The sequence below is a fragment of the Vespa mandarinia genome, chromosome 1 (genome assembly GCF_050613455.1).
Source record: "Vespa mandarinia isolate Hongniang chromosome 1, ASM5061345v1, whole genome shotgun sequence".
Lineage (NCBI taxonomy): Eukaryota > Metazoa > Arthropoda > Insecta > Hymenoptera > Vespidae > Vespa > Vespa mandarinia.
The window spans coordinates 8,839,292-8,865,000 of NC_140810.1; the positions used below are offsets into that span (position 1 = coordinate 8,839,292).

Sequence of the window (25,709 nt, forward strand, 5' to 3'; positions counted from 1 at the left end):
CAATGCTCCTGATACATCGGTCGGCCTTTCACGGTGATAAACTTTCACGTCTAATCGTCGGTCTAAACCATGGAGTTTCTTCTGTCTACGATTACCGGGATCGTTAATTACATAATCAATCATCTACAACAAAATAAAACGACTTTCCAGAAAATCCGTCTAGCACAATAATTATTTTACTCCTTGATGTATAGCCTGGTCGATAGAAAACGAACGCAATTTAACGTATCTTAACTTATAAAGAGATACTCGTATACTCGATTTAATAGATGAAAATTGCTTTAAAGATTCTCGAAGCGAGAGCAATCCGCTGCGTTGTCGTTGATCGTCCCCGTCTTCGTCTTCATCGTTAAGGAAAGAAGTTATCACGATTAACGGATTATCGATTCGACTTCCAAGAATAGAGCGTCCTCAGGATGGTCAGCATCATCTGGAATGTCGCTCTTCCCGGTTGATCCCAGTTTCCTATCGTTGGTGAGTTAGCTTGCTAGCTAAGCTAGCTGACTAGCCGACCCTCGCCGCATGGTTGCGTGAAAAACCAGTTCCTTTATATCCTCGAAGATACGAGCTCGTGCGACTAGGAAATGGGAATAGGAAGAGAGAAAGAGACGCTTAGTGAAACGCGATTTTCGAACGATTATCTCATTAACGCGTTGAAAATCCATTTCCGTGAATTTCAACTCGTATTCGATTAGGTACGTGTAATTTAAATTAGAAATAATTATCTTTTCTCTTTTTTTCTTTTTACTTTTTTTTTTTGTCTTTTTTCTTTTCTTTTTTGTTTTTTTGTTTGTTTGTTTATTTCTTAAGTACCTACAAAACAAAGTCCGATTTCTAGGATCATTACATCGTCATTACCGGGTAGAAATTCAGTACCGTAATCAAAGTTTGCTGCGATTCCTGCCTTGCGTATTTTTATCGTCCTTCATAAATATATTCCTCGTTCGGCTCGTTACTTGCAAGATGTTTGTTTTCAGAGAAAGAAAGAGAGAGAGAGAGAGAGAAAGAGGGAGACGTTCTTACAAACGTTCCAGCGTACTTGACTGTGCCGCGAATCACGATTGTCCACCACGACAACCGGTTTTCTTCCATGCGTTTGCACCTAAAATTCGTGTTGCTTTCCATATTAATCAACGCACTCGAGAGGATCGGTTTTAACGAGGCATCGTAATCGAACGCCCACTTTGCTTCGCTTCGAGCATCTTTGATATCGTCGTCTCGTTCTTCTTCCTTCTCAAAACTTCCTCTTTCTCTCGTTTGAGGACGAATAATAATACCTTTTCGTTATAATAAATAACCGAGCAAAAATAAGAAAGGAGAAAAAGAGGGGAAGAGAGAAAGAAAGAGAGAGAGAGAGAGAGAGAGAGAGTTAAAGGAGGAAGAAAAGCGACGGTGCAGATCCGTAACGAAGCACGATTGAAGTAATTATAACAGGTTTTAGTTGGGTTCTCGCAATTTTACGCACTTGCTCATTGGCGAAAGCCGACGACGACGATAAGGACGATGCAAGTTTAAAGTTAGGACGTCGTAAGGAACAGAAGTAATAGAAGCATGACAATAATTAGTCGGGTAAGACTGTCTGTGTTATGTGACCGAGTTTCTACCATCGATGGATAACAGACGACCGACGTGTTGTTCCACGGAAATCTTCAACTTCATCTTAAGGATTATTTATTATATATAATACCATCATGTATCAGAAAGATCTTCGAGGAAGATCTATAAAATATTGTCAGAAAAAAGAAAAGAAGATGAGCATGAAGAAGAAAAAAAAAAAGAAATAAAAAATAAATAAAAAAGAAAAAGAAGGACCGATGACTTAGCAAAAATAAATCATTTATTTCTTTCCGAAACGTTCTCACGCTCGAACTTACGTTCTATAAACATCCTATAGTGAAACGTTGGAAAACCAATCGAGGAGAATTTCTCATGTCCGAAGACGATCTCGCATAGTCTTCTACTACAGTTCGTTCCACGTTTCGCGCCTTGCATTGGCGCGTCAACATTTCTTTGTTTGCACGTCCGGCGCTTGCACCACGGTGAACGCGCTACTCCTGTGCACTTTCGTTTTTCTTTCAGCCGTAAAAGAAGTAAGCGTCAAGTAAGTCGTCGATCGGTCACGCCGTTGTAAATCGAGATTAACAACGGTTTGAATGCCTCGTGGGCCATTGGTGACCCACGTCGGACTTTCTATTTAGAGACCTTTGTGATTGTTTTATGTAGAATAAAAATCAAAAAAATAACATGATCATGAAACGCTTCGTAATGTCTATCAGCTAATGCATAATTATCAGCATGTATAATGAAATTTTCATACCGTTGATCATCGATGGAGGTCATCCAACGTAATGGATCATTTTCGATTCATTTCAAGGGAGTATATTATACTTATTTATTATTTTCATTTTATCAATTGCATCTTTCAATATTCCACTTGTCGATTTCTTATTTGCTATACGACGATATTTACTCAAGATATAAATAACGATTAAAGCGATTTAAAAATGATATCGATCGATTCGTCTGCTGATATCAAAATCTAAAATAACAGTTCGTAATATCGCTAAGTGCTGATGTCATGTCGTACTTTTGACAGTCCATTGAACTTTTTATCAAGGGTTATTTATTACTATATGAAATATTTATCTTTGAGAAATTCGTTGAATGACCGCTAAGAAATATAAAAAAAAAAAGATTTTTTAATTAACAATAACGACGATTATTGTTTTTCGTTTATAACACATGTTATACATATATTATGGAAAAGATATATTGGAAAGAGAAAAATGTTCTACATATATTACATCTTTCTCTTTCCAATAATTATTTTATCGCTTTTAGGCGTAACTTTACACTTTACAATGATAGTTAATAACATGGTACATTTATGGGCTTATGTGGCCTATACTTAAATGGCCGTGTATCAAAGGTATTAAAAATTTCTTCTTTCTTGAAACGGCTTTTCGTTGGTTGTTCGTTCTTTCAATCGATCGAAAGACTCTTGTGATTTATAATTTTTTTTTTTCGATAAATGTTATAAAAGAATAAAAAAAATAAAAAAGATAAAAAAAAAGGAATAAGAAAATTGCCGATCTATAATACGAAAAATTGTACTCTGTCCTCTTTTCGAAATTTTCGTTTTCGAAACGAACTTCTTTTCGCGCATACATATCCGTCTCACGTAAAGAAGAAATAAATTCCCCGTCGGAGTTTCAAAGAAATCGGTACCACAGGCGTACACCGTCGCTTGGTGGCTCGCCAATGAGGTTAGTGGGATTTGAGATTTTCGATAGCTCGTCTTGCTCGACGAGAAGGCTCTCGTGCGCACGCGTAAGCAAGCGCTCGCGCGCTCACATCTATTACGATCCATGCTAAATCGTGAACGATTCCACAATAAGAGAAATTTCTTTCGATATCAAACTAAGATCGTATATATAATAATATTATAATAGTATAAAATTTATTATATAATAAATATAAAAAGTCTCTCTATACATACTTACGAATCGAAATATTAATAATATTTTAATGATTTGTTTAATTGAAACGATATTTTTAATTCACGTATTTCATTTTAATTATGGTAGCTACATAAATTATTCAACCCTTAGGATTAGTACGAAGTACCGTAAAGATGTTTGCAAACTTTGTAAAGATAATTCTGTTTAAACGGAGCGTCGATAATTTCTTATCGAGCACGTACGTAGAAGGATTCGAGAGATCGCTTCGCGGCAGTAAGTGAAAGGTTACAAACAAGTTTTCTACCTCCTTCCTCCCCTCTCAACCTTCTCTCTCTCTCTCTCTATCTATCTCTTTATCTATCTTTCTTTCTCTCTCTTTCTCTTTTTCTATCTATGTCTCTGTCTTGTTCCTATTCTATGTGTCATTGGCGTAATTTCAGTGGGTGTTTAATTTATGTCAGCCACAGGTTCGCCGCAACGCTAACATCCAAGGTCGTCGACACGAAAGAATTCAAACTTTGTTAGGATTTTTTCTTTTCGTCTACTTATATTTATTCATAATAAAACCTCTTAAAACTCTTTTATTTTAGACTGGTAAATGGTAAAAGTTTAAGACGGTAATATGTGAAAAACATTATTATTATTATTATTATTATTATTATTATTATTATTATTATTATTATTATTATTATTATTATTATTATTATTATTATTAGAATTTTACGATTAATTTCTAAAGGAAAAAGAATTGCACTTTTTAAACTTACTGCATTAGCATCGCTCTGATCTTATTACATCGGCATTCCAGGTTTGTTTTCTTGAAAGAAGCAGATGAGTTGATTTACTTGAAAACGTCGAGTCACGATTGATCATAAAACTATTGCAAGACTTTTTCCCTTGAACAATGTTTGAATGAAGAGAAAAATGATCGTCAAAAATAGTCATAAGTGTCGAGAAAGAAGCAACGAAAAAAGGAAGGGTGAAAAGAAAAAGAGAAAGAAAGAGAGAAGAATGAATGCACTTCTCTCTTTCCCCTTTTTCTACGTCGCTTCCTTTCGGTTGCCCACGCGCCACTCGCCACGCGCAAACGTACGCGCGTGACTCGCGACGCGTGACTCACTATTCGCACGGCGGACACTCGATTTGGTTTTCACGCGGGAGGGACAGAAGGCGCACCTTAATTTAACTCGACGACTTCGTCTCCATCCTAGCTAATTATGATTCATCGACGGTGGTCAAGCCAATATATCGTGTACACGTATAAAAGATACGACATTTATGGAAATTTATGTACTACCGACACAGATAGGTAGATATCAACAAAAACAACAATCATTTAACAAACCGTTTTGCAAAAAATTGAACCAATTCTATCTGGATCTTATATATATATATATATATATATATATATATATATATATATATATATATTAGGCGGACAGGAAAGTAATGTCGCTTTCTTAAATTAAATTCAAACGAATAAATTTTTAACAAGTTCTTATTTTTAATCACAATCAAATATCGACATTCGCAGAAACGACATTACTTTCCGTTCCCCCTAATATATATATATATATATATATATATATATATATATATATCTACATACACATACACGCACATACATACACCTAAACTGTTTACATATATAAAATACATGACATTTTTATAAATTCACGACGAATGTCACCTATACATATATATGCACAACACAACATTAGCGTGCGAAAAATTAAAGTAGTATTATAGTATTACTGCTACTACGATTACTAGAAACTACTACAACGTTTGTTCGGCTCGAGGGAGTATCTCACGCAAGAGCAAAGCCTTATCTATACGGAGAACGTTGGAGAACGGTCACGGGTTTCCTTTATTAATTCATTTTAATGGACTCAAGCGATAACCGGGTTACGACGGAGGCAGAAAGCAACGACACGAATTAATGCACGCTCCATGAATGAGCGAAGCGTTAACGGTTCCTCTAACCACATTACGAAAGGCTATCTATTCTTTCTTTTCCCTTTTTTTTTTTTTTTTTTTTTTTTTTTTTATTAGAAAACCAAATGGAGATTGTGTCTCCTCGATGATCGGATACGTTCGATCGAAAATATCAAGAAGATTTAGAGCGTCGACTATCATGATGTTCCACGACTTCCTCGACGAGAGATTTCTTTCAATTTGTAAGAAGAGATAGGAGAGGAAAGAAAAGAAAAAAAAACTGAAAAAAAGAGAGAGAGAGAGAGAGAAAACGTTTTTCTTCGATTTAAAATGGAGAATAATAAAAAGAGAAATCGTTACTTTGATTCCACTGTAAAATTCACCTGGCCTTACGGTCGTTCCCCTGAGAATCAGGATTTCAAAGGAGGAAGAAGAAGAAGAAGAGGAGGAGAGGGAGAAGGAAGAGGAGGAGAAAGAGGGTAATGGAGAGAAGCAGGGAGAAAGGGCCGATAAAGGTGCATTTATCGTTCTCGCGATTAATGCGGACCAGCGAGTTCCACCACGAAGGAACGCGATCACGGTCGTCGACTTCCAAATCTCGAGCAAGGAGAAAAACGGAGTAAAAAGCAAGTCGCGCGATAAAAGTGTGCACGATCGACTCTTGAGTGGAGAGAAGAGAGAAAGAAAGGGCGAACAAGAGAAAGAGAGATAGAGAGAGAGAGAGAGCGAGAGAGAGGGGAGAGGAGTATAGAGGAGAGGAAAAGGGGAAAGACGAAAGAGAACACCCTTGGCGTCCTTCGGCGACCGCCACAGTTTGCTGACCCCCTTTGCAAAGAGCAAAAATCGATAATCAACCGAGAAGGACGAGAAAGGGCCAGAGTTGTCGTCAGAGGAGAAGAAGGAGAATGAAGATGAGGATGAGGAGGTAGAAGAAGGTTGGATCGGTCCTCTCCCCCTGCCGAAAACCGAGAGCACCGGAATGACAAGTAACCATGAAGGAAGCCAGTTCCTGGATTTAGTTTCCGAAGGCTATCGATTTTATTTATCGATTCGGCTTTCTGTAATGTCGCTTACGTGCACGGAATGATCAAATCGAGTTCACGCCGCGCGACTTGAACGCGGCGCCCTCGTCCGAGCTAAAAATATATGCTGTCGTCGTCTCTTTTCGATCGGCGGTCGGCAGAAAAATGTGAATCAGCCTTCTCTTCCCCCCCCCTTCCTCCCCTAAAAAAAATGGAATAAGAAAGATTATTGTTGATTATCTGCCAGATCGTGATCTTGCATGCACCGGAATTGATTAAAATTATTTTCGTTTGTCGCTCGACAAAACATCAAGCGCACGAGATTAAGGATTAAGAAGAAAGAAAGAGAGAGAGAGAGAGAGAGAGAAAGAAAGCGGGAGGAAGAGGGAAAGAGAGGGAGGTAGGAAGGGAGAAAGATGTACCGTATTTCTTTCTTCTTTTTCAAGCTGGACTGAAGCTTAATTAGCATCGAATAAAATATTAAGATTTAATCGAATCTCAGCGAATCCGTAAGTAAAAGAGACGAAGAAGAAAAAATGGATAAATCCAATGAGGGAACAAAATCGAAAAGGATGCACCGATACAAAACGTATCATGGCGCCGACAGTCTCCTCCCATTCCGCTTTATTCGTGTCTGTCAGCGCGTCGGATTTTGAGAAGAGTTGTATACATATATACTCGCTCGTCCACCGGACCGACCATATTTCAACGATCGACAGGAGGAAGTCAAAGCTTGAGATAAACGATTGTTATATTCGAACGGGCTCTTCTCTTCCCGTTCTTTCTTCTTTTTCTTCTTCTTTTTCTCTCTTGTCTCTTTTCTCTTTTCCTTTTACTTCTCATCCTTCTTACCGATAAATGATTTTCGATGAGAATTTGAAGATGTCGTAAGAGTCAAACATAAAAGGGAGAGAGAGAGAGAGAGAAAGAGAGAGAGAGAGAGAAGTAGTTTCGTCCGAGAAAACGAACGTCCGCTCCTTGATCTCGGTCTCATTTGGCTTGCAAATCATCGTCTCGTTTAATCTCAGTTGAGAGAAAGAGATAGACTACAGACCGCGTTTCCAGAACAACAAAATATCGTTCGTAGAAACGGTCGCGAACGGTGAATGTCAGTGAGAACGACGTTGGCGCACGATCGTTAGGAACTCACGACCGCGGAGAGTCATCGAGCAATACGAATCGTGTTGTGTCGGAAAACGTTTTCACTAAGAATAACAACCATTATTCGATAAAAGAATCTAACGTTCACTGGATTCTTCTTATTTATTCAAATTTTCGATTATTTCAAGAAAAAATTTAAATATAAATCTATTCGGATTTACTCCGATAGAATTTCTTTTATCTTGTATTAATATTTTAATTACTAATAATATAATGAATTTAGCGGTTCTTCGATGCTACTTTTCAATTACTTTTTCTCCCCCACTCTCTCTCTCTCTCTCTCTCTCTCTCTCTCTCTCTCTCTCTTTCTGTGTAGATGACGTTTTACTCCACTTTCCTACTAATTTAATCGTAAGATTGGCCGAGAGTCGTTCACCCGGCCAACACCGTAGATAAACTGGCATCGAGAAAAGAAGGAAAACGACAAGCTCGAGGAAATGAGAACGAGAGGCTCGTTTTGTAACATGGGCGTTCTCTTAGAAGGTTAAATCCCACTGCGTATAGATCTGTATAGGTATATGTCGCTTGTAGAATAAGGACGAGCGAGAAAGAAGAAAAGAAAGACAGAAAAGGAAAAGAGATAGAGACCATTACCGCTACGAATCGCGGCCGTTCGCTTTCCGTTGGTTTTGCCGCGCCTGTACTTACATACGATAAAGGCCGCGAGCTAAGGAACGAACTTACGAACGAATGAGCGAACGAGCGCGCGATTCGCGTGAAAGTTTAGTTATCCTCGATCGAGAGATAAAAATTCTTCTGTGAGAACGGTTCGCGTTCGTCGAGGAACGCGCGTATACGTGGTAGCTAATCGACGCTCGAGCGAGCATAATCGAGTGAACTTTGACCTTTCCGGACGATCTCTCGTTCAACGATATTGAAGTGCCGTTAAAGTCTTTCGCTAAACCGTTTGAAAATGAATACGTTCTGCAAAATTGTTCGAAGATATTCGCAAGGTCGAACGATGCTAATATCTCGAAAGGATAAAGGTAACTTACGTACAGTCGCGGAGGAATGAAACGAACGCTTGTGGAAAGGAAATCGTGGATTTATGAAAATAAAAAATGGTTTCTCTGGCACGTAGGTGTATGCAAGTCTCCTTTCGAGTCGGTACTTCTCTAAATCTTTTTCTTGTTTCTTTTTTTATGATTATGATTATTATTATTATTTTCTTTTATTATTCTTCTTCGTCCTCTTCGTTTACAAAGATATGGAAAGTGGATGATGCGGTAAAAGAAGAGAAGGATCATGTCGCGCGAGATTCCGTTTCTGTACAAAAACGACGAGAGAGACAGAAGGGGGGGGGGAGGCGCAGACGTGTGCGTCTCATCGTTTCATTCCTACGTGAGATTCGCGAGGATATTCGGAGAAGGGAGGTCGAGGGGTCGGGATCCGCCTATAAAATTACCATTCCGCCACGATTCGAATTTTATTCGCTTATATCTTTCTACGTTATTGTGGTCGTCGTCATCGTCGTCACCGCCGCCACCATCGTCGTCTTCGTCATCGTACACGTCGTTGTATACGCATAAATATAAGTCTACGTGTGGATCGGCACGCACGGCAAAATCAAAAAGACAGGACCAAGAACGTTGAACGTAACGACAAAACTGAAGTATGCCCGGGCCGTTATTTTATACGAGAGCCATTGAGAGGCCGAATTATGGATCATAAAAATGCATCGTGTACGTACCTGCGCGCTCGCGCGTTCTGATAAAAGTTCTGCAAAAGAATTATACATATAGGCGAATATAGATTTATAGATTTTTTTTTGTTCTTTCATTATAAGTACGAATTTTTATTCGTAGTTATAAATTATTTCCTTTGTAATCGCGTCATAATAGATGCAGTTTAAAAATTTAATCATCTTAACTCGTCCTCGGTCGTCCGATGGAGATAAAAAGAAGAGGAGAAAGAGTGAGGGGGAAGAGAGGGAGAGGGCTTTAAAGCACTGCAACGAATGGCAGCAGCTATAGCAGCGACTGGCTCGTGACACGATATCTGCTACACTTTTTTTTCCGGTCCATCTTGGCAAGCCGCAAGTCGTATCGAGTGTTCTGCCTCTTGCGTAACTTGTATATGCGTCGAAGTCATGAGTCGAAGGCACAATGCGGCTAACGAGCGATGATCGTGAGAAGGGATGACGAGGGAGGAGACAGAAGAAATAGAAGAGGAAGACGGAGGTACATCGACTCGATTTGCATCCCCATATTTAATTCGATACGTACATTCTCTTCTTTTTATTTAAAATTTAAAGACGATCATCGCTCTTAATCCATCATCAAAATGATTGATCGATTCTATAAGGAACCGATCGATTGATCGATTACACTTTCAAAATTGATTTCAACGAAACCGTATTTTCAATATCTCGAAGATAGATTAGAAAGACTTAGCGAGCCTAACAAACATACATATTATATATACATATTATATATACATATTATATATACATATTATATACATACATGTTACTTATATACATATATATATACATATGCAGACAGATGGTGGCTGACTAACTCGCTTCATTCGTTCAGGTCCTGCACGTATACGGCGTGCAACTACGAGAAGGTCACAAGGAGAAAGAAAGAGGGAGAAGAGGAAAAGTTCTTCTTGTCCTCTTGATATGACACGTACGATCGTCTTTCGGAATTTTCACGTACAACTCGTATCATTGTCCGTCCTCTACCAGACATACATAATTCCCCTCTCACGAATATTGTTGAATCATTAAATCCTCTTTGTTGTGATTTCACATAATCTATCTTACTAATCTAAACAAATTCAATGGTATATATATATATATATATATATATATATATATATACATAAACTTCACATTTTTCAAGCTCCATTAATAATAAGTTTCATGAAAATTCTACAAATGTCTGGGAATAGAGACAATTTTGCATTTCGACGTTAATTGAACTGGACGCAAGCGTCGTTTCTAATTCAACGACGAGAGTGCTACGTCGTAGTAGTTTGACTGACTTTATCTCATTAAACGTAGAGAGAAAGAAGGAGAGGAAAGAGAGAGACAGAAAGACAGAGAGAGAAAGAGAGAGAGAGAGAGAGAGAGAGAGAGAGAGAGAGAGAGAGAGAGAGATGGTAACGCGGAAATCCGAACGAGTCGCCATTAATTATGGCCCGGATCCCGTGGATAATTAAAGAAATTAGCGGATAAACGTCGTGGCGCGTCGAGTTGGATATTCCTTTCTTCTATTGGATTCCCCTTCTTCTTTCTCTTTCTCTCTTCTCGTACCCTCAACCAAGCACTAGTCTCACCCTGTCCGATCTCATCGGCGCCCTTCCCTCTCTCTCCCTCTCTCTCTCTCTCTCTCTTTCTCTCTCTCTCTCTCTCTCTCTCTCGAATGCAAATCTATTGTGCAACGAGTGCAATGGCTGGCTACGTGTATCCATACAAACTATACAGTGAAATTCGTTCCAGTTGCGTTCTCGTTGCTCGTTAACCGATTACACAACACACAACGTCGGCGCAACGTTCTACCAGACGGCACGATTTTTCTCTCCGACCTATCCGTTTTCTTTTCGTTCGGTTTTATCGCCCAATTACGTATGTTCTCGCTTAACGAAACTTTTCTCTTAACGAGGTAGAGCAAACAAAGAGAGCATTTCTTTTTTTCATCTTTTCTCTCTTTCTCTCTCGCTCTCTCTCTTTCTCTTTCTCTCATGCGCGTGCGCGAAGAGAGTCGTGTCTAATCACGACAGGCCCGGTCATGTTCCTTTTTCAAATTGTTAGATATTATCTGGAATTGTCTGGCGTGTGCGAGTAAACGCGATGACCGAAGGAAACACGACGTGCCTACGATGTCGTCAGGCGAAGATGTCGATGACCCTTGAACGTCGCTACCTTTGCGAGAAGTAAAAAGAGAGAAAGAAGAAGAAGAAGAAGAAGAAGTAAAAGGAGAAGAACATGGAGAAAAATAAGACAACGAAGAGGAGGAGGAGGAGAAGGAAAAAGAAGAGAGAATACGAAAGGAAGGAAAAAAAGAAGGAACGAGTCTCTCTCTCTCTTTCTCTTTTTCTCTTCTCCAAAGAAAGAAGAAGAACAAGAAAGAGAAGAAGAAGAAGAAGGATAAGAAGAGGATGAGGATGAGGACGAGGATCCATCATGGAGCACACTGTCCGCTTTCGAGCTCGGAAGCAAGGCGAGCTCACGAGGGGTCGTCGGACCGACTGGTGTGTTTAGTAGTTAGGAAGCTAATGGATGCCTTAAAGGACGACGGACGGGTACATCGTGTTGCACGACGTTAGACGCTAGTCCCGGTGTTAGGACCGATTTCCTGGTGTGCCTCTCTCCTTTTCCTACAACGAACATAGATAGCCCTCTGTTGCTTCTCTCGTAACCCTCAGTTTGACCTTGGGTCATTGATCTTCTACCGCCCTTCTACGTACAACGCACGCTCTTAATGGGACCGTGCCAAGTAGTTTCAAGTACGTTTCGTGCTTCTCTGCGAAAGAGAAGAAAAGAGATAGATAGATAGATAGAGAGAGAAGGAGAAAGAAATTCTAGTCGTGGCCTCCTAGGTGACGTGGGAAAGAGTGGGTATACGAACGTGAAAGCCTCTTCTTGCAAAGACGAGATCATAAGATTTCCTTTATAAAGAATAAAAAAATGAAAAAAGAAAAATTTAGTTACCGAACAGTTTTCGATAATATATTAGTATTTCGATAATATCCAATAACCACCTATACTTATAGAACTTATTAGATTTATGCGCGCGAAGACTTATAAATTGTAATGTTCAAGATATCTTCCTCCCGATTGGGACGAACAGATATGCGGCACTTTCGCCGACGTAGGACGGTGGAAAGTCTCGATCCTCGAGACATCGAGGAATGCTGATCTCGTTATGGAATAGTCGTGTCGTCTTTATCGTTGGACTCACGGATTGGTATTTACTTCAAGTTTGACCATTCCTGTTTTAAACCGACCAGGTTATCGTTCTTGTTCGCGCATCGAGCTCACCGATTCATGATGAGATCCTTTCGCAATCACGGAATATCGCACTTGTCGAATGATTAATCGGTGGCGCGAAAAGAAGCTCGAAGAGAAATGAAGAAGAAAAAGAAAACGAAAAAGAAAAAAAATGAGAATCAAAGAAAAAGAAGAGTCAGAGAGATGGCGACAAAGAGATAACATTTCTCGATACCTTCTTTTGTATGTCCCGTGTTCTTCTTTTGCTACACCTGTGTGGTGTGTAACTATATACATACGTGCGTATATATATATATATGTACATATCTTTTTCCCCCTCTTTCGTATTGTTGTAAACATGTACAACGGTAAGGGATACACGAGCAAGCAGCTATAACTCGAGGAAAGACGCTTTAATATGCGCTCGAGAAGTCATACGCACTTGGACCCCGCGTGCACGAGAGACGCCGCGGTGAAAGTGTATACTTTCTACAGCATCCGAGCGACTACCGCGTTAAGCCTCGCTTAGAACCTTTTCCCGTCTCGAAATCGGATTTTTTACCTGCCGTGGAATGCGCTTGTCTCTCTCTCTCTCTCTCTCTCTCTCTTTCTTTCTTTCTTTCTTTCTTTCTCTTTTTCTTTTTTTTCTCTCTACCTACGTTTTTCTTATAATTGACTTTTTGTTTTCCTTTTCTTTGAAAGGTAAAAGCGAATGGAATTTGCAAAAAGGAAAAAATAAGTGAAGGACCATAAGAAAATTGAATGTTGTTCAAGGTACCAGGAAGAAAATACAAAATTACATTAATAAGTGATATTATTGTACAAGACGTTCGAGATCACATGCATTGAAAATTTCTCGTGTAAAAATTATGAGGGAACAGGGAAGGTAATTGATACTCAGCTAAAGTAAAGTCGTGACTGCAGTTTTAAAGACTCAAAGGCTCCGGAAAAGAAGGCAACTTACAAATAATAAGCGCCTGTAGGTACTCTCGCTGGTGCCGGCTTCTCGAGAAGGGGTCGATGAGACTCGTGAAAGTATTTGTTGTTTCGCTAAATATTAAAAGCGTAGACATTCGCGGACAGTAAGGCAGTGGAACGATGAAAGCGGCGACCGATCAAAGCCCTTGTTTTATTATGCAAAAGAATTTGTCAATGTATCAGAATATAAAACTTTTATATCGATCTATCTTAGATAATATTCTTAAGTGAATAATAAATAAAAATGTACAGGCACGTGAAGAAGGGACGTAATTCTTTCGAATGATTTTATTTATCGGCGTTAAAGTAAAATAATAAGTTCATGAAGACGAGATGATGCGAAAAATTATACAAGTTGGACATGGATCATCGATCGAGAAATCAAAGCGTTGGAACGATCTACTTATACTACTTTCCTCCCTTTCGTTCGAATTCAATGCAATAAAAATATTCCCTGTTAACTGTTAAATAATTCCTTGTTTCAATGTTAATAAAAATATTCCCTGGTAGCAACGATCTCCATGTACATTTCTTTGTGGTTCGGAGAGCTCGTAAAAGTCCTTAAGTGCTACGACTCTTCTTAGATTCTCTAGACTTCTCCAATGACTCGTGATGTCGATGATCTCAAATAGCGGCGAACAAAGAAGCGAAACTACGGAGGACCCAACGATCTCTCTTTCGATGTCTTCCGACTAAACTCTTCCACGCGTAAAATCGTGTTTATCTGTCTGTCTACCCGAGCTTAAAATCATTTAAAAATACTTTTCTACTTTCGTTGGGAAGACAGGAAAATGGCAAGATTTTTTTGCAGAGGATGATCAAGAAGCAAAAAAAAATGTGTCTTTAGAAAAGTTTAATTATTTTATTTCTTTCTTACTCCAATATAAAGAACAATAAGGAAAAAATGGAAGATACAGTTAAGTATCAGTCATGCAATATCTTTAAATATGTGATTCACATTTAAAAAACAAAAATAAAATAAAATAAAAAAGAAAAAAAATCTCTCCTCATCCGCTATTCAAGATGTGCCTTTCCAAGGATCCAAACTTTCGATAAGAACTTACTCGGGAAAGATACATATACCGCGAAGTAAATGTTCCGTGAATTGTACTCCATTGGAATATGAAACCAAATCATGATGATTCGTCTATGTATACATGTCATACATACATACATACATATATATATACATACATACATATATATATATGCATACATACATGCATACATACATGCATACATATATGCATGCATACATGTATACATACATACATACTTCTAGGCATATATGGAAGAATATTGCGAAACGTTAATCAGACTAGTGTTCTGTAACATTTAAATGAGATTTTCTTCGCGGGAGATATGGAATTCGAAGAGAAATATTTCGATAATAATTTTTGACGAGGAACAGGATTGGTTTGCATGGACGAAGTCCAAGTAAAGGAGCCGCCAATGTTTTGTCGCGTGCTGCCTCCTCATTTTCTTTGCGTTCATAAACGCTCTTCTCTCTCTCTCTCTCTCTCTCTCTCTCTCTCTCTCTCTCTCTCTCTCTCTCTCTCTCTCTCTCTGTCTCTCTTTCTGCCGAGACCGATCACGGACGAAGAAGATGAGAGGGCGTATCCGGTGTTTCAAGGCTACTGGAACGTGAAAGACGCCGATAGGATCCGCGCTTGCTCGTTAAAAGACGCGCGTGTGCACCATTGTGGCTGCTGCAATTTCCCTTCGAAAGGATCGACGGAAGCGACGCTTCAACGAATTAAGGACTTTACGGATTGGCGCTCGTGATAGTAGCTTATTACGTTCCAGCAGATCGATAATGCAACAAAAAATGTATTTATTGTTCCTACAGTCAGTTCCTTTCGATAGTTATATGTGTGTATATATATATATATGTGTATATGTATATATATATATATAATATATATATATATATATATATATATATATATATATATATACGTGTAGACATCTTTTATAATGCATAGTTTTTCTAAACAAAGATAGACAATTTCCTGTCGCAGTTTTTATAATGAATTTTGTTATCGTTATCAATAATCTTATAAGTACTTTTATAAGTTTTTTTATTTTCTTTTTTCTTTTCTTTTGCAAATGGATGTGCTGAAGAATTGACTAACATATAATTTTTTTTTCTTTTTTTATAAACCATTGCCGTTATTGATTGATAATCTTTATTTTATAGCAAATCAAAATGTTGTTACAAATATTGAAAATCTTTAATATCTTCTCGATGTTAATCATAGAACGAACGAAGGTTTAAAATTATCTTTTCGAACATAGCTTAATAGCAATCGTTTGCTGAAAAAGAAAAAGAAAAAATAACAAAAAGGAAAAAGAAAAAAGAACTTTTCTTTAGACGGTGAGGGGTAACTTTTCCTTGGAAAAATACACCTCGCCAGATTTCACGCATAAATTTAAGGAGTAATTAATTCAAGAAGCAAAGAGGGGACTGCTGGATCGTTATCGCCATAGCCGTTGCCAAGAATTTCTTCTACGTTCATCGATAAAACGAGAGCCCTTGCTGCGGACATTGTCCGCAGGTGCTGTGCTGTGCACTGCTAATAGCTTTTAAAATTGCGTCGTGCAAAGGGCTAAAAAAGTAGATCCGCCGATGAGAAAGATCCTATGAAAAACAATTTCGATAGTGAAACGCTTAAACGAATCGTGTTTCAAACGCTTAAACATCTAAACGTTATACAAATTTTTTTATTATGATAAAAATTCTTGTCAAAACGTTAAAACCACCTTTGCAAAGTGTGTATTCTATTTGTTTTTTTTTCTTCTTTTTTCTTTCTTTTTTCACAATTAGTCTCTCTCTCTCTCTCTCTCTCTCTCTCTCTGTTTTTCTATAATTACAAAATACATAGTTTGAAGAATCACGTGACATATATACACACACACACACATACACGTTTATACAAAGAAGAACGAAGTAAGAAGAAGATCGATTACACGCTTATCTCAATGAAAAAGATATCGATCGATCTTCTTTTCTTCGCTGGCAAAATGCGGAAGATCAAAGGCGTAAAACTCTTCCGAGCATGCCGCTAAATCCACAAAAGACACGATCGGAATTAGAAACGCAAAATACGCGGACGTAAAAGCCTCCATTGTACGCGTCCTCTTCACATTATTCATATATGCTATACTATCTATATATGTGTATATATATGTGTAGATATGCACACGTACATATACGCTAGTAAGAGAGCCTTACGTTGCGATTTTCGAGCGCAATCAGCCGCGAGATGCGCGATCTCTCTGATCTAGCCGCGCTCCGTCACATCTTTAAGTTACGAGAGAGCAAAAGAGAGAAAGGGAGAGAGAGACATAAAGAGAGCGAGTGAGAAATAGCGAGGACTCGACGAAGAACAAACACAGAACGTATAGCGTGGGAGTTCGACCCAAGCAACCTAGGGAAATCGAGATCACGCGCATGGCAAAAGCGAGACAACATGTAGATCCGTGCGATCTCTATGTGTATTATTTCGCGTACCAAAGCTTCGCCCTGTTATATCCAACTTCCTTATCCTCTTCTCTGTCTCTCTCTCTATCTATCTATTTAAATATCTATCTATTTAAATATCTATCTATTTATTTATCTATTTATCCATCCATCTATCTATCTATCTATCCATCTATCTATCTATCTATCTATCTATCTATCTATCTATCTATGTGTCTTTCTCTCTCTCTTTTTCTCTCTTGTTAAAAAATTACTTCTTTAATTACTTCTTTGTTATCTTTTTATTTCTATATCAACGTTTAAACATAAATCGATCTTAAATATAATTATTTGTACATACATATTTGTACATATAATACATATCTATCATACTTTCTTTTTTATGATATCATCAAACTTTTTAAAATAATTTGTCTCTCTGCTTTTCGAATCGAGAAGAAAAGTTTTGTTGACTATCGTTTGCCATATTATTATTTCTTAAATACAAACAATAGAGAAAACTTTCTTTATGAAACTTCATGGGATAATTCATTTATGGATGGTACATTTTCATCTCTTTGATTCGATGACGACACGGTCGGTGGGTGGGTGGATGGGAGGGAGTGAGGGAACATTAAGTAAAAGACAATGTTTTGCGAAGAAAGAGAAAACTTTTCAAAGATAATTCATCGTAAACGAGCCGAGCAACGTATATTTCGAGTCTTATCTGTGTCGGTGTATCGAAAGAAAGGAAGTCGAGTTGGCGGCCCGCCGTGAGCATTGAGCATGACGAAAAGATAAAAGAATCGCAAAAGAGGGAGAAAGAAACAGAGAAAGAGAGAGAGGGAGAGGGAGTAAAGAAGTAAGGGTGGGAGAAAGAAAAAAGAGAGAGAGAGAGAGAGAGAGAGAGATGAACCTCGTGATCGATTTTCGAGACTTCACAAAAGCCTTGATCCTCGTCTTTTATGTTCTATCTTTCTTTTTCTCTTCTTCGATATAGAGCATCCAGTGGAGCGAATACACATACATAGATAGGCATTAGATACGGCGAACCGTGTAACAGCCTGCAATTAGAACATAGATAACAAGTCGATTCGATAAAGACTGCCCACAATCGTTCGTATTCGCGTTCGCCAACCTACATACCTAGACGAACAGTGACTTTCAGCGTTATCTACTTTTATCAACTTTTATATTATATATTGGTTCTGATACATGTACGTACATATATACATACATACATACATACATACATACATACATACATACATACATACATACATACATACATACATACATACATACATACATACATACATACATACATACATACATACATACATACATACATACATACATACATACATACATACATACATACATACATACATACATACATACATACATACATACATACATACATACATACATACATACATACATACATACATACATACATACATACATACATACATACATACATACATACATATATACATATGTATATCATTCGTGCAGATGTTAAATCATTCGATATGATTATTCTGAAATATTTTCGATTGTCTAAGAATTTTGTTAAACACCTTAATTATCGAGATTCACGATTTCACACATCGATATCTAACATCTTGTTTTTTCTCTTTTTTGTTTTTTGCTTTTTTTTTTGTTTTTTTTTTTTTTTGCTTTTTTATTTTGGCATAATAGATATAAGAAAAAAAGCACTGTCATATTTTGTATTCATTGCATTGCAATAATACGTAGAATATCGTAATATTATTCGTGCGTGAATGTCTTAATGTGAGATTTTTTTTTTACAATAATAGATTAAGAATTAATGTCACACTTTTTGTATCAAATCTTATTAGTCTTGTAAATTATTAAGAAATCTAAACGGAGCAAAGAAAATGAAATGTTGATCATAGATTGAACTTTAATAAACGTGTTAATAGAAAATTCTTAGTTCGTTAGAGGATTTATTATGGTTGGGGTAAAATAATGATGAAACTTCATCGATCGTGCCAAAGTATCTCAGCAAAGAGAAAAAGTATGGAGAAGCGTGTGGCCGGTCGATGAACCGGCTTAGAATTTCTCCCTCTTCCTCCCTCCCCTCTTTATCTTTTTTCCGATTCGCGGTTTGCTCTGTAGAACACGGCGAGGTCCACCAGTTCACGTGTACAATGAACCTCTAATGATGCTTACTTTGACACGGTGTGTTAAAAGAGACGCGCGCTCAGTGTCATTTGTTACGTCTCTGTCCCTTTCAAGAACGACGCTTGGACAATGTCATTTTTCATTTGGCAACTAATACGATCGTTTGTTGTTTGCTCGAGGAAATGTACTTACAAGATCTTCGATTATTTATCATCGATCGGGCTTTTATATATAAGCCGCTTTGTCTAAGATTTTTCAATACGAAAATTAATACTATGACTTGATTTATTATATTTTTTTTGTTATATTTATATTATATATATATATATATATATTATTTTATTTATATTGATAATACATATATATACAATATATCACCGATTTGCACCCACGCTCGATCATTTCCAAAGAGTCGTTTAATCGTTAGTCATATAACAACGATATAATGATTTTATTGCGAATATTTATTAAAGTGGAATAATTCTTTTTGTAAATGTACGATATAAATAAGTTAAAAAAAAAAAAAAAAAAGAAAGAAAAGAATCTTTTTCACCATTTGATACACGAAACGAAACTAGAAAGAAAATAAGTATTTGGTAATTCAATCGAAAGAGATAGCAATTTATAGATACATTAGACAAAACGGAGTTCAGTGACATCGACTCGTATTACGGGTTTATTGCATGGCCGGTGCGCGGCGTTAGAATCGTGGAAGGTTTCACCAGCGGCATAAAATTCTAGAAACTGGGTTTTGTAGGATTATGTTTTCTGTTCCGTTCACGCTATTTTGTTTTTATCACGAGAAGAGAATCTTGAGAAAAAAGAATGAGTCGAGAAAATGGAATACCGTCCGTTTCAATTAGCTGCCTACCACCTTTGAAAACATAAGCTATCACGTGCATACATATTTATTTATATGTGTCCTTATAGGTTGTTGTTATATATATATATACATATGTATATATAGATATATATATATATATATATATATATATATATATATACATATATAGACATGCAATAAACGCGTACACTTGGCTTACTTCCTTGTACTGTACGAACTTTTATGTAATACGAACGCTGGTACTTTCACCGATGCTCGAATTTAGGCGCGACAATCGAATTGAACGAGAGCAGTACAGAACGCCTCCGGTGCATAGCCTGAGTCGAGTTCTCACTTTCTAGAAGATTGTGTTTAGATCATCGGATTGCAAGGGAAGTCTCTGTTTGAAAGGAGAAGCCAACCTCGAGATTCCCGGTTCATCGACTTCAAGAATGTCGTATTCGATATCACGATATTCGAATTGAAATTGTTGGAATGTCGTTCCTCTGTAAACATATTAGTGTCCGCATATATATTCGTATATATGTTGTATTCGTATATATGTGCATGTGTGTATGTGTATGTGTGTGTGTGTATGTGTGTATACATGTATATATGTGCATGTGTGTATGTATATGTGTGTATACATGTATATGTTATGTATACACGCTTGTCGCGCACTAACATCAAAGTTTCTTTGTTGACATCTCCGTTAGACTAGTCTCGTTCGATAAACAAACGATGTTAGTCTACACGAAGATACGAGATGGTACGGACGGTGACTCTTAAATGTTTACACGTATCTTATATATTACCCCAACGATCGATAATTTTTACATTACATCTGTACTCGATTACGAGACTTTCTTACACAATTTCTTTTTCTCTCTCTCTCTCTCTCCCTCTCTAAACACATCCAAACGATAATTCCTTAATCTCTTGTAATTCAATCGAGAAAAGGAAGAATTATGAACGAAGAATAATAACGCGATGGCGGATGCGTTGCTAATATCTAACTTAGAAATATTTATACGACTTAGAGATTACTATATAAGATCGGTTGCAATTAAGAAAAGCATTAAAAGAATGGTATTACTCTTTAATTCACGGGTGAAAGCAAACGAATGATTTAATCAAACTTCCTTGTCCTCCTACTATAATAATTCTTTAAAGTATCTGTTATAAATGAAATAATAATAAAAAGAACGAACATGAGCAATTAATTTCTAAAGGTTAATTTTTTGTACTTATCCATTTTTTCTTTTTTTTTTTTGTTCAGGGGCAAATACGCAACGGTGAGAAGATGCCGAGAGAGATCGAGCGGAAGACAGTGGGCCGCAAAGTTTCTAAGGAAGAGACGACGAGCTCAGGAATTGAGGGCGGAGGCACTTCACGAGGTCGCGGTACTGGATGCCGCTGCTCACTGTTCTCGCCTCGTTTCCCTCCACCAGGTCTTCGAGACCAATACCGAGATGGTTCTCGTCTTGGAACTGTAAGTTTTTTTTCCTAGTGTGTGTGCACATACTGGACTCGCTCTAACTGTACTTCTCTATGAAGCGTCATACGGTTATTTCTCTTTCTGTTTCTCTCTCTCTCTCTCTCTCTCTCTCTCTCTCTCTCTTTCTTTCTTTTATAATACATACATTATAGACTGACGCGTATGCATTTTATATTATTAGATTGTGCAAGCATAACTTCTAACGCAATCATAGTGGATATATTAAGCGTTACGTAACGAACGTTACCAATTTATGATACCTTTGTGTAATAGTGTAATAGTGTAATATGAATATTTCGTATTATTAGCTTTCTAAAGAGCATTCGTACGATTCTCTATCGTTATTTTCGTTCTAATCGATTGACTCTGATATACCTCGATTATTTTCTTAACGTTCGTGTTCTATTTGCTTCGTTATTACGTCCGTTGAAGTAAAACTTGAATTGATCGCTTTATTTTGTATCGTTCTCCTCATAGGGCACCTGGTGGCGAATTGCAAATGATATTGGATAGAGACGAAGTCCCAGAAGAACGGCAGGTTGCGAGATTGTTGAAGCAGATTTTAGATGGTATTGCCTTCCTGCATTCTCTCAACGTAGCACACTTGGACATAAAGGTTAGTGTATTTCAAATACATACATTATATATATATATATATACATATATGAAGATCTTTCAAATTCCAGCATATTAAATTGCGATAATAATGTTTGTTTAAAAGACAAGTGCGTTGTTCTTCTATATTTACATTAATCGTTATATTGCACAAACGTTTCCAATGATAACATCAAGAATTTTTTAAAGGCCATTTCCAAATTATGTATATATATATATATATATATATATATATATGTATATAAACACATACACATACGTATATCTTTATTATATATGTATATATATATATTATAATAATAATAAAATGACTGAATTAGAATATGTAAAATGAAAAATACATATCGATATTAGAGAAAGTATAGACGATAGAAAGAGAATAAAAATTCTTCGTTCTTATCTTGAATGTTGACTATTGAGGGAGGGGAAATAAGATTTAGCGTACCTCATTTCTCGACCTTATCTCTTTCTTAGTGTTCTGTTAAAAATAAACATGGAACGACGATAACGATGTGGAAGGCAACGACAACGATCTTCTTCTTCTTCTTCTTCTTCTTCTTCATCTTTTTCTTCTTCTTCTTCTCCTTTTTTCTTTTTCTTTTTTCTTTTTTTTTTGCAGTTGGTGCAAATAAAATGCGTTATTTAGATATTCCGGAGAATTGGCGAATAAAGGTTTTGAGGAAACAAAGCTCGTCGAAAATTGGCGAACAAATGTGAGAAATGCCTTAGGTGAATCAAATTGCAACAATGTCCATTATTGTGTGTCTTGAATCTTAAAATGGAAAATGGAAATGAAAGGAAAGAGATTTTTTGGCACGAAAAATATAAATTGCTATAGTATTTCCTAAGAATTTTAATGTGTGTTCGATCTACTACCTGTTCCGCATGTTGGACTCTGATGCGAACGGCCTATATAAATTGTTATATAAATACCCGTCTTCTTTGCCAAAAAGTCAATGCGTCCGCGCGATGCATGCTATTGTATAATTCTACCGGCTGTGTTCATTCGACAATTATATAAGAACCCTCCCACATACGCACAAACAGACACACACATACACACACGATAAAAATCTTATAAGGGATATGCTTAATCATTTCAATCTTTTCTTATTATAAACTTTCTCAGAAATTAATTTCAAAAGTAGTTTTGACACTAAAATATATATGTATGTATGTAGTACTTATGTATATTATATATATATATATATATATATATATATATATATATATAAGCACTATGACTATCTTGTTCAAGAGTTTTAAAAAATAATCTTGGAAGATCGACATAGGGGACGTTTAAAAAATCTATATTTCCTTTTTGCAAACAAGAAAGTCTCTTATGAGACAAATGACGATAGTGCCAACGATGGGGGTAAGATGGAATTGAGTTGGGATGGGAGTGAGACGGGTAAGAGAAGAATTAGTAAATTCACAGACACTTCACATCGGCAAAGAAATTCTTAACGAGATACACATTTCTATGGGGTGTTTCTTGGAAGGACATATTTTTGTAACCGACGTCGAGGGAGTCTATCGTCTCGGTACGATTCTTTACAAAAATAAAGTCCCTATCTTTCTTTTCACGCGCACACGCATGTGGCCGCCATTTACGCTGATTTTTTAATTGATAAAATTCATTTGAATTCTCTATTTGCTTTGTTCGTCTCTTTGAGCGATGTGGTAAAAAAAAACGACTAATGAGAAGAGAGAAGTAGGCGAGTATTTTCTATTTTTAGAAAACTCTCGACTCTCACCGAGTTATTTTGACTGGAAGTCTACTATCATTTATCATCATTGATCCGTGGCCTTGTCGATGAAATTCCCGCTTGAACGAGTCGGCAATTATACGCTCGCAAACATGGACTCGACGATAAAAACTTTCGACAGGTGTGTAAAATCATGCCGCGTGCCGTCCTATCTAACGAAATAAATGGAAAAGAAGAAGAAAAAAAAGAAAAAAGGAAAGAGAAAAATAAAGAAAATCAATCGAAAGATAGCCGGTTGTCGCCGTTTGAAAGATTATTTCAATTATTTGAATCTTAGGAACTACGATATGTGAAAGTCCTTCTTGTCGATGACAAAAAGTTTTGTCTATTAATTTCTAATATCACTTTAAAAGGAAAATGTCACTTTCGAAGATGACTGCTCGTGCGTATCAAAGAAAAACCATGAAGGAAATATCTCGTATTTGGAAAGAAGATAGAGAAGGCATTAAAAATAAAGAGAGAGAGAAAGAGAGAGAGAGAGAGAGAGAGAGAGAGAGAGAAAGAGAGAGAGAGAGAGAGAGAGAGAGAAAGAGAGAGAGAGACGATTTGTGATTGAAAATTTACATGAAGTTAGCGAATCGTTCGCGTAGGTATAATCTCATATATACACGTACATATGTACATGTTTATCGATTATCAGAGTGATCGATATGGGAAAGCCAAGGCGAACGAGTATTAATAAAATATTCTGTCGGCCACAGGAACGACGACAACGATAAAGAAAAAGAAGATAAAGAAAAAGAAGAAGACGTCGCCACACACATCTCATACATTTACTTCACCCTTCCTCTTTGGTCTTGTATTTTTCTTTTCATTCCTCCTCCTTTTCTACTTCTACTTCTCCATCTCTTTCCTCCTACTCTTCCAACATTTCTAACCGGCAACAGGACAGTGAGATTACGAATTCACGCTCGGTGTTATATAACGAGCTATCGTGCCTTTTCGTTTTTCGTCAAAATCGTGTGAATAATTTGCCGAGACAGCGGTACCGAGACAAATTGGAAGCCGAGCAAAAGAGGGATGGTATCGAAAGGAAAGTGTGCGTGGATGGAATGTTAGAGGAAAGAGAGAGACAGGAAGAAAGAAAGAAAAAAAAATAGAAGTGTACACATTGAAATGTTTTAATAAAACAGACGTGGCAAATAAGTCTAGGAAAGTGTTTCTCGGCAATTTACATAAAGTCCAAAGATAGACGAGTTATTCTTCGAAGAACATTCCAAACGACATTTTACATATTTCGTAAACGATATTGTCATAATATCAAATAAATTAATCTGAACTTTGCGATCTCATCTTTTTTTTTTCTTTTTTTCTTTCGTTTTAACCTCGTAAGAACTCGAATTCACGAGTTTCTTTATAACAAATGAAAGCAAAACAACGACGTAATCCATAGAGACCAGTTCGCAACGACCTTTGTCATACTTTATCAGCTATTCAACGAACGTTCGATAAGGAACGATGCGAGTTTATCTCGATGCGATAAGATAGCGGTTGTAACTTCGAGATACACGAATTGCGATGCACAAGAGAACGCAATTTTGCGACAACGACGCGTTAAATCTCTTTCGTAAAGCTAGCTATTATTTTCTTCCCGTCCAAAATGAAGTATCTTTTACGTTCTATGTAATGCGATTAGTTTATCAAAAATAGAAAACCAAAAAGAACGAGAGAAAGAGGAAAAGAGAAAACTCGCATGATTAGACACGAACATCTATTTAATATCTTTCTTACTACTGATAGATCGTAAGAAAAATAAAAAGTAAATAAATACATAAAAATACGAGCGTTTGGTTTAAAGTAATATACAGTATATACCTATAACGCAGGTGCGATGTCGTTCCATTAGCGTATTCTATAAATAAGCGATGCTCGGTACCCGATGATGTGGCGA

At 37.0% G+C, this 25,709-nt stretch overlaps 1 protein-coding gene and 1 long non-coding RNA gene across 2 annotated transcripts in view; both read left to right on the top strand.

Annotated features, from left to right (window-relative positions):
* Window positions 1-25,709, top strand: part of LOC118444343 (uncharacterized) — a 78,338-nt gene that overhangs the window by 36,550 nt on the left and 16,079 nt on the right. Inside the window, exons 2-3 of the mRNA XM_085660667.1 lie at window positions 21,216-21,428; window positions 21,912-22,050. Of these exons, the coding sequence (XP_085516793.1) occupies window positions 21,216-21,428; window positions 21,912-22,050 (352 nt within the window). The remainder of the gene's footprint in view (window positions 1-21,215; window positions 21,429-21,911; window positions 22,051-25,709) is intronic.
* Window positions 24,399-25,709, top strand: part of LOC146873280 (uncharacterized) — a 4,818-nt gene continuing 3,507 nt past the window's right edge. Inside the window, exons 1-2 of the long non-coding RNA XR_014982830.1 lie at window positions 24,399-25,561; window positions 25,645-25,709. The exon at window positions 25,645-25,709 is cut by the window's right edge and continues 105 nt beyond it. This is a non-coding gene — a long non-coding RNA (uncharacterized LOC146873280). The remainder of the gene's footprint in view (window positions 25,562-25,644) is intronic.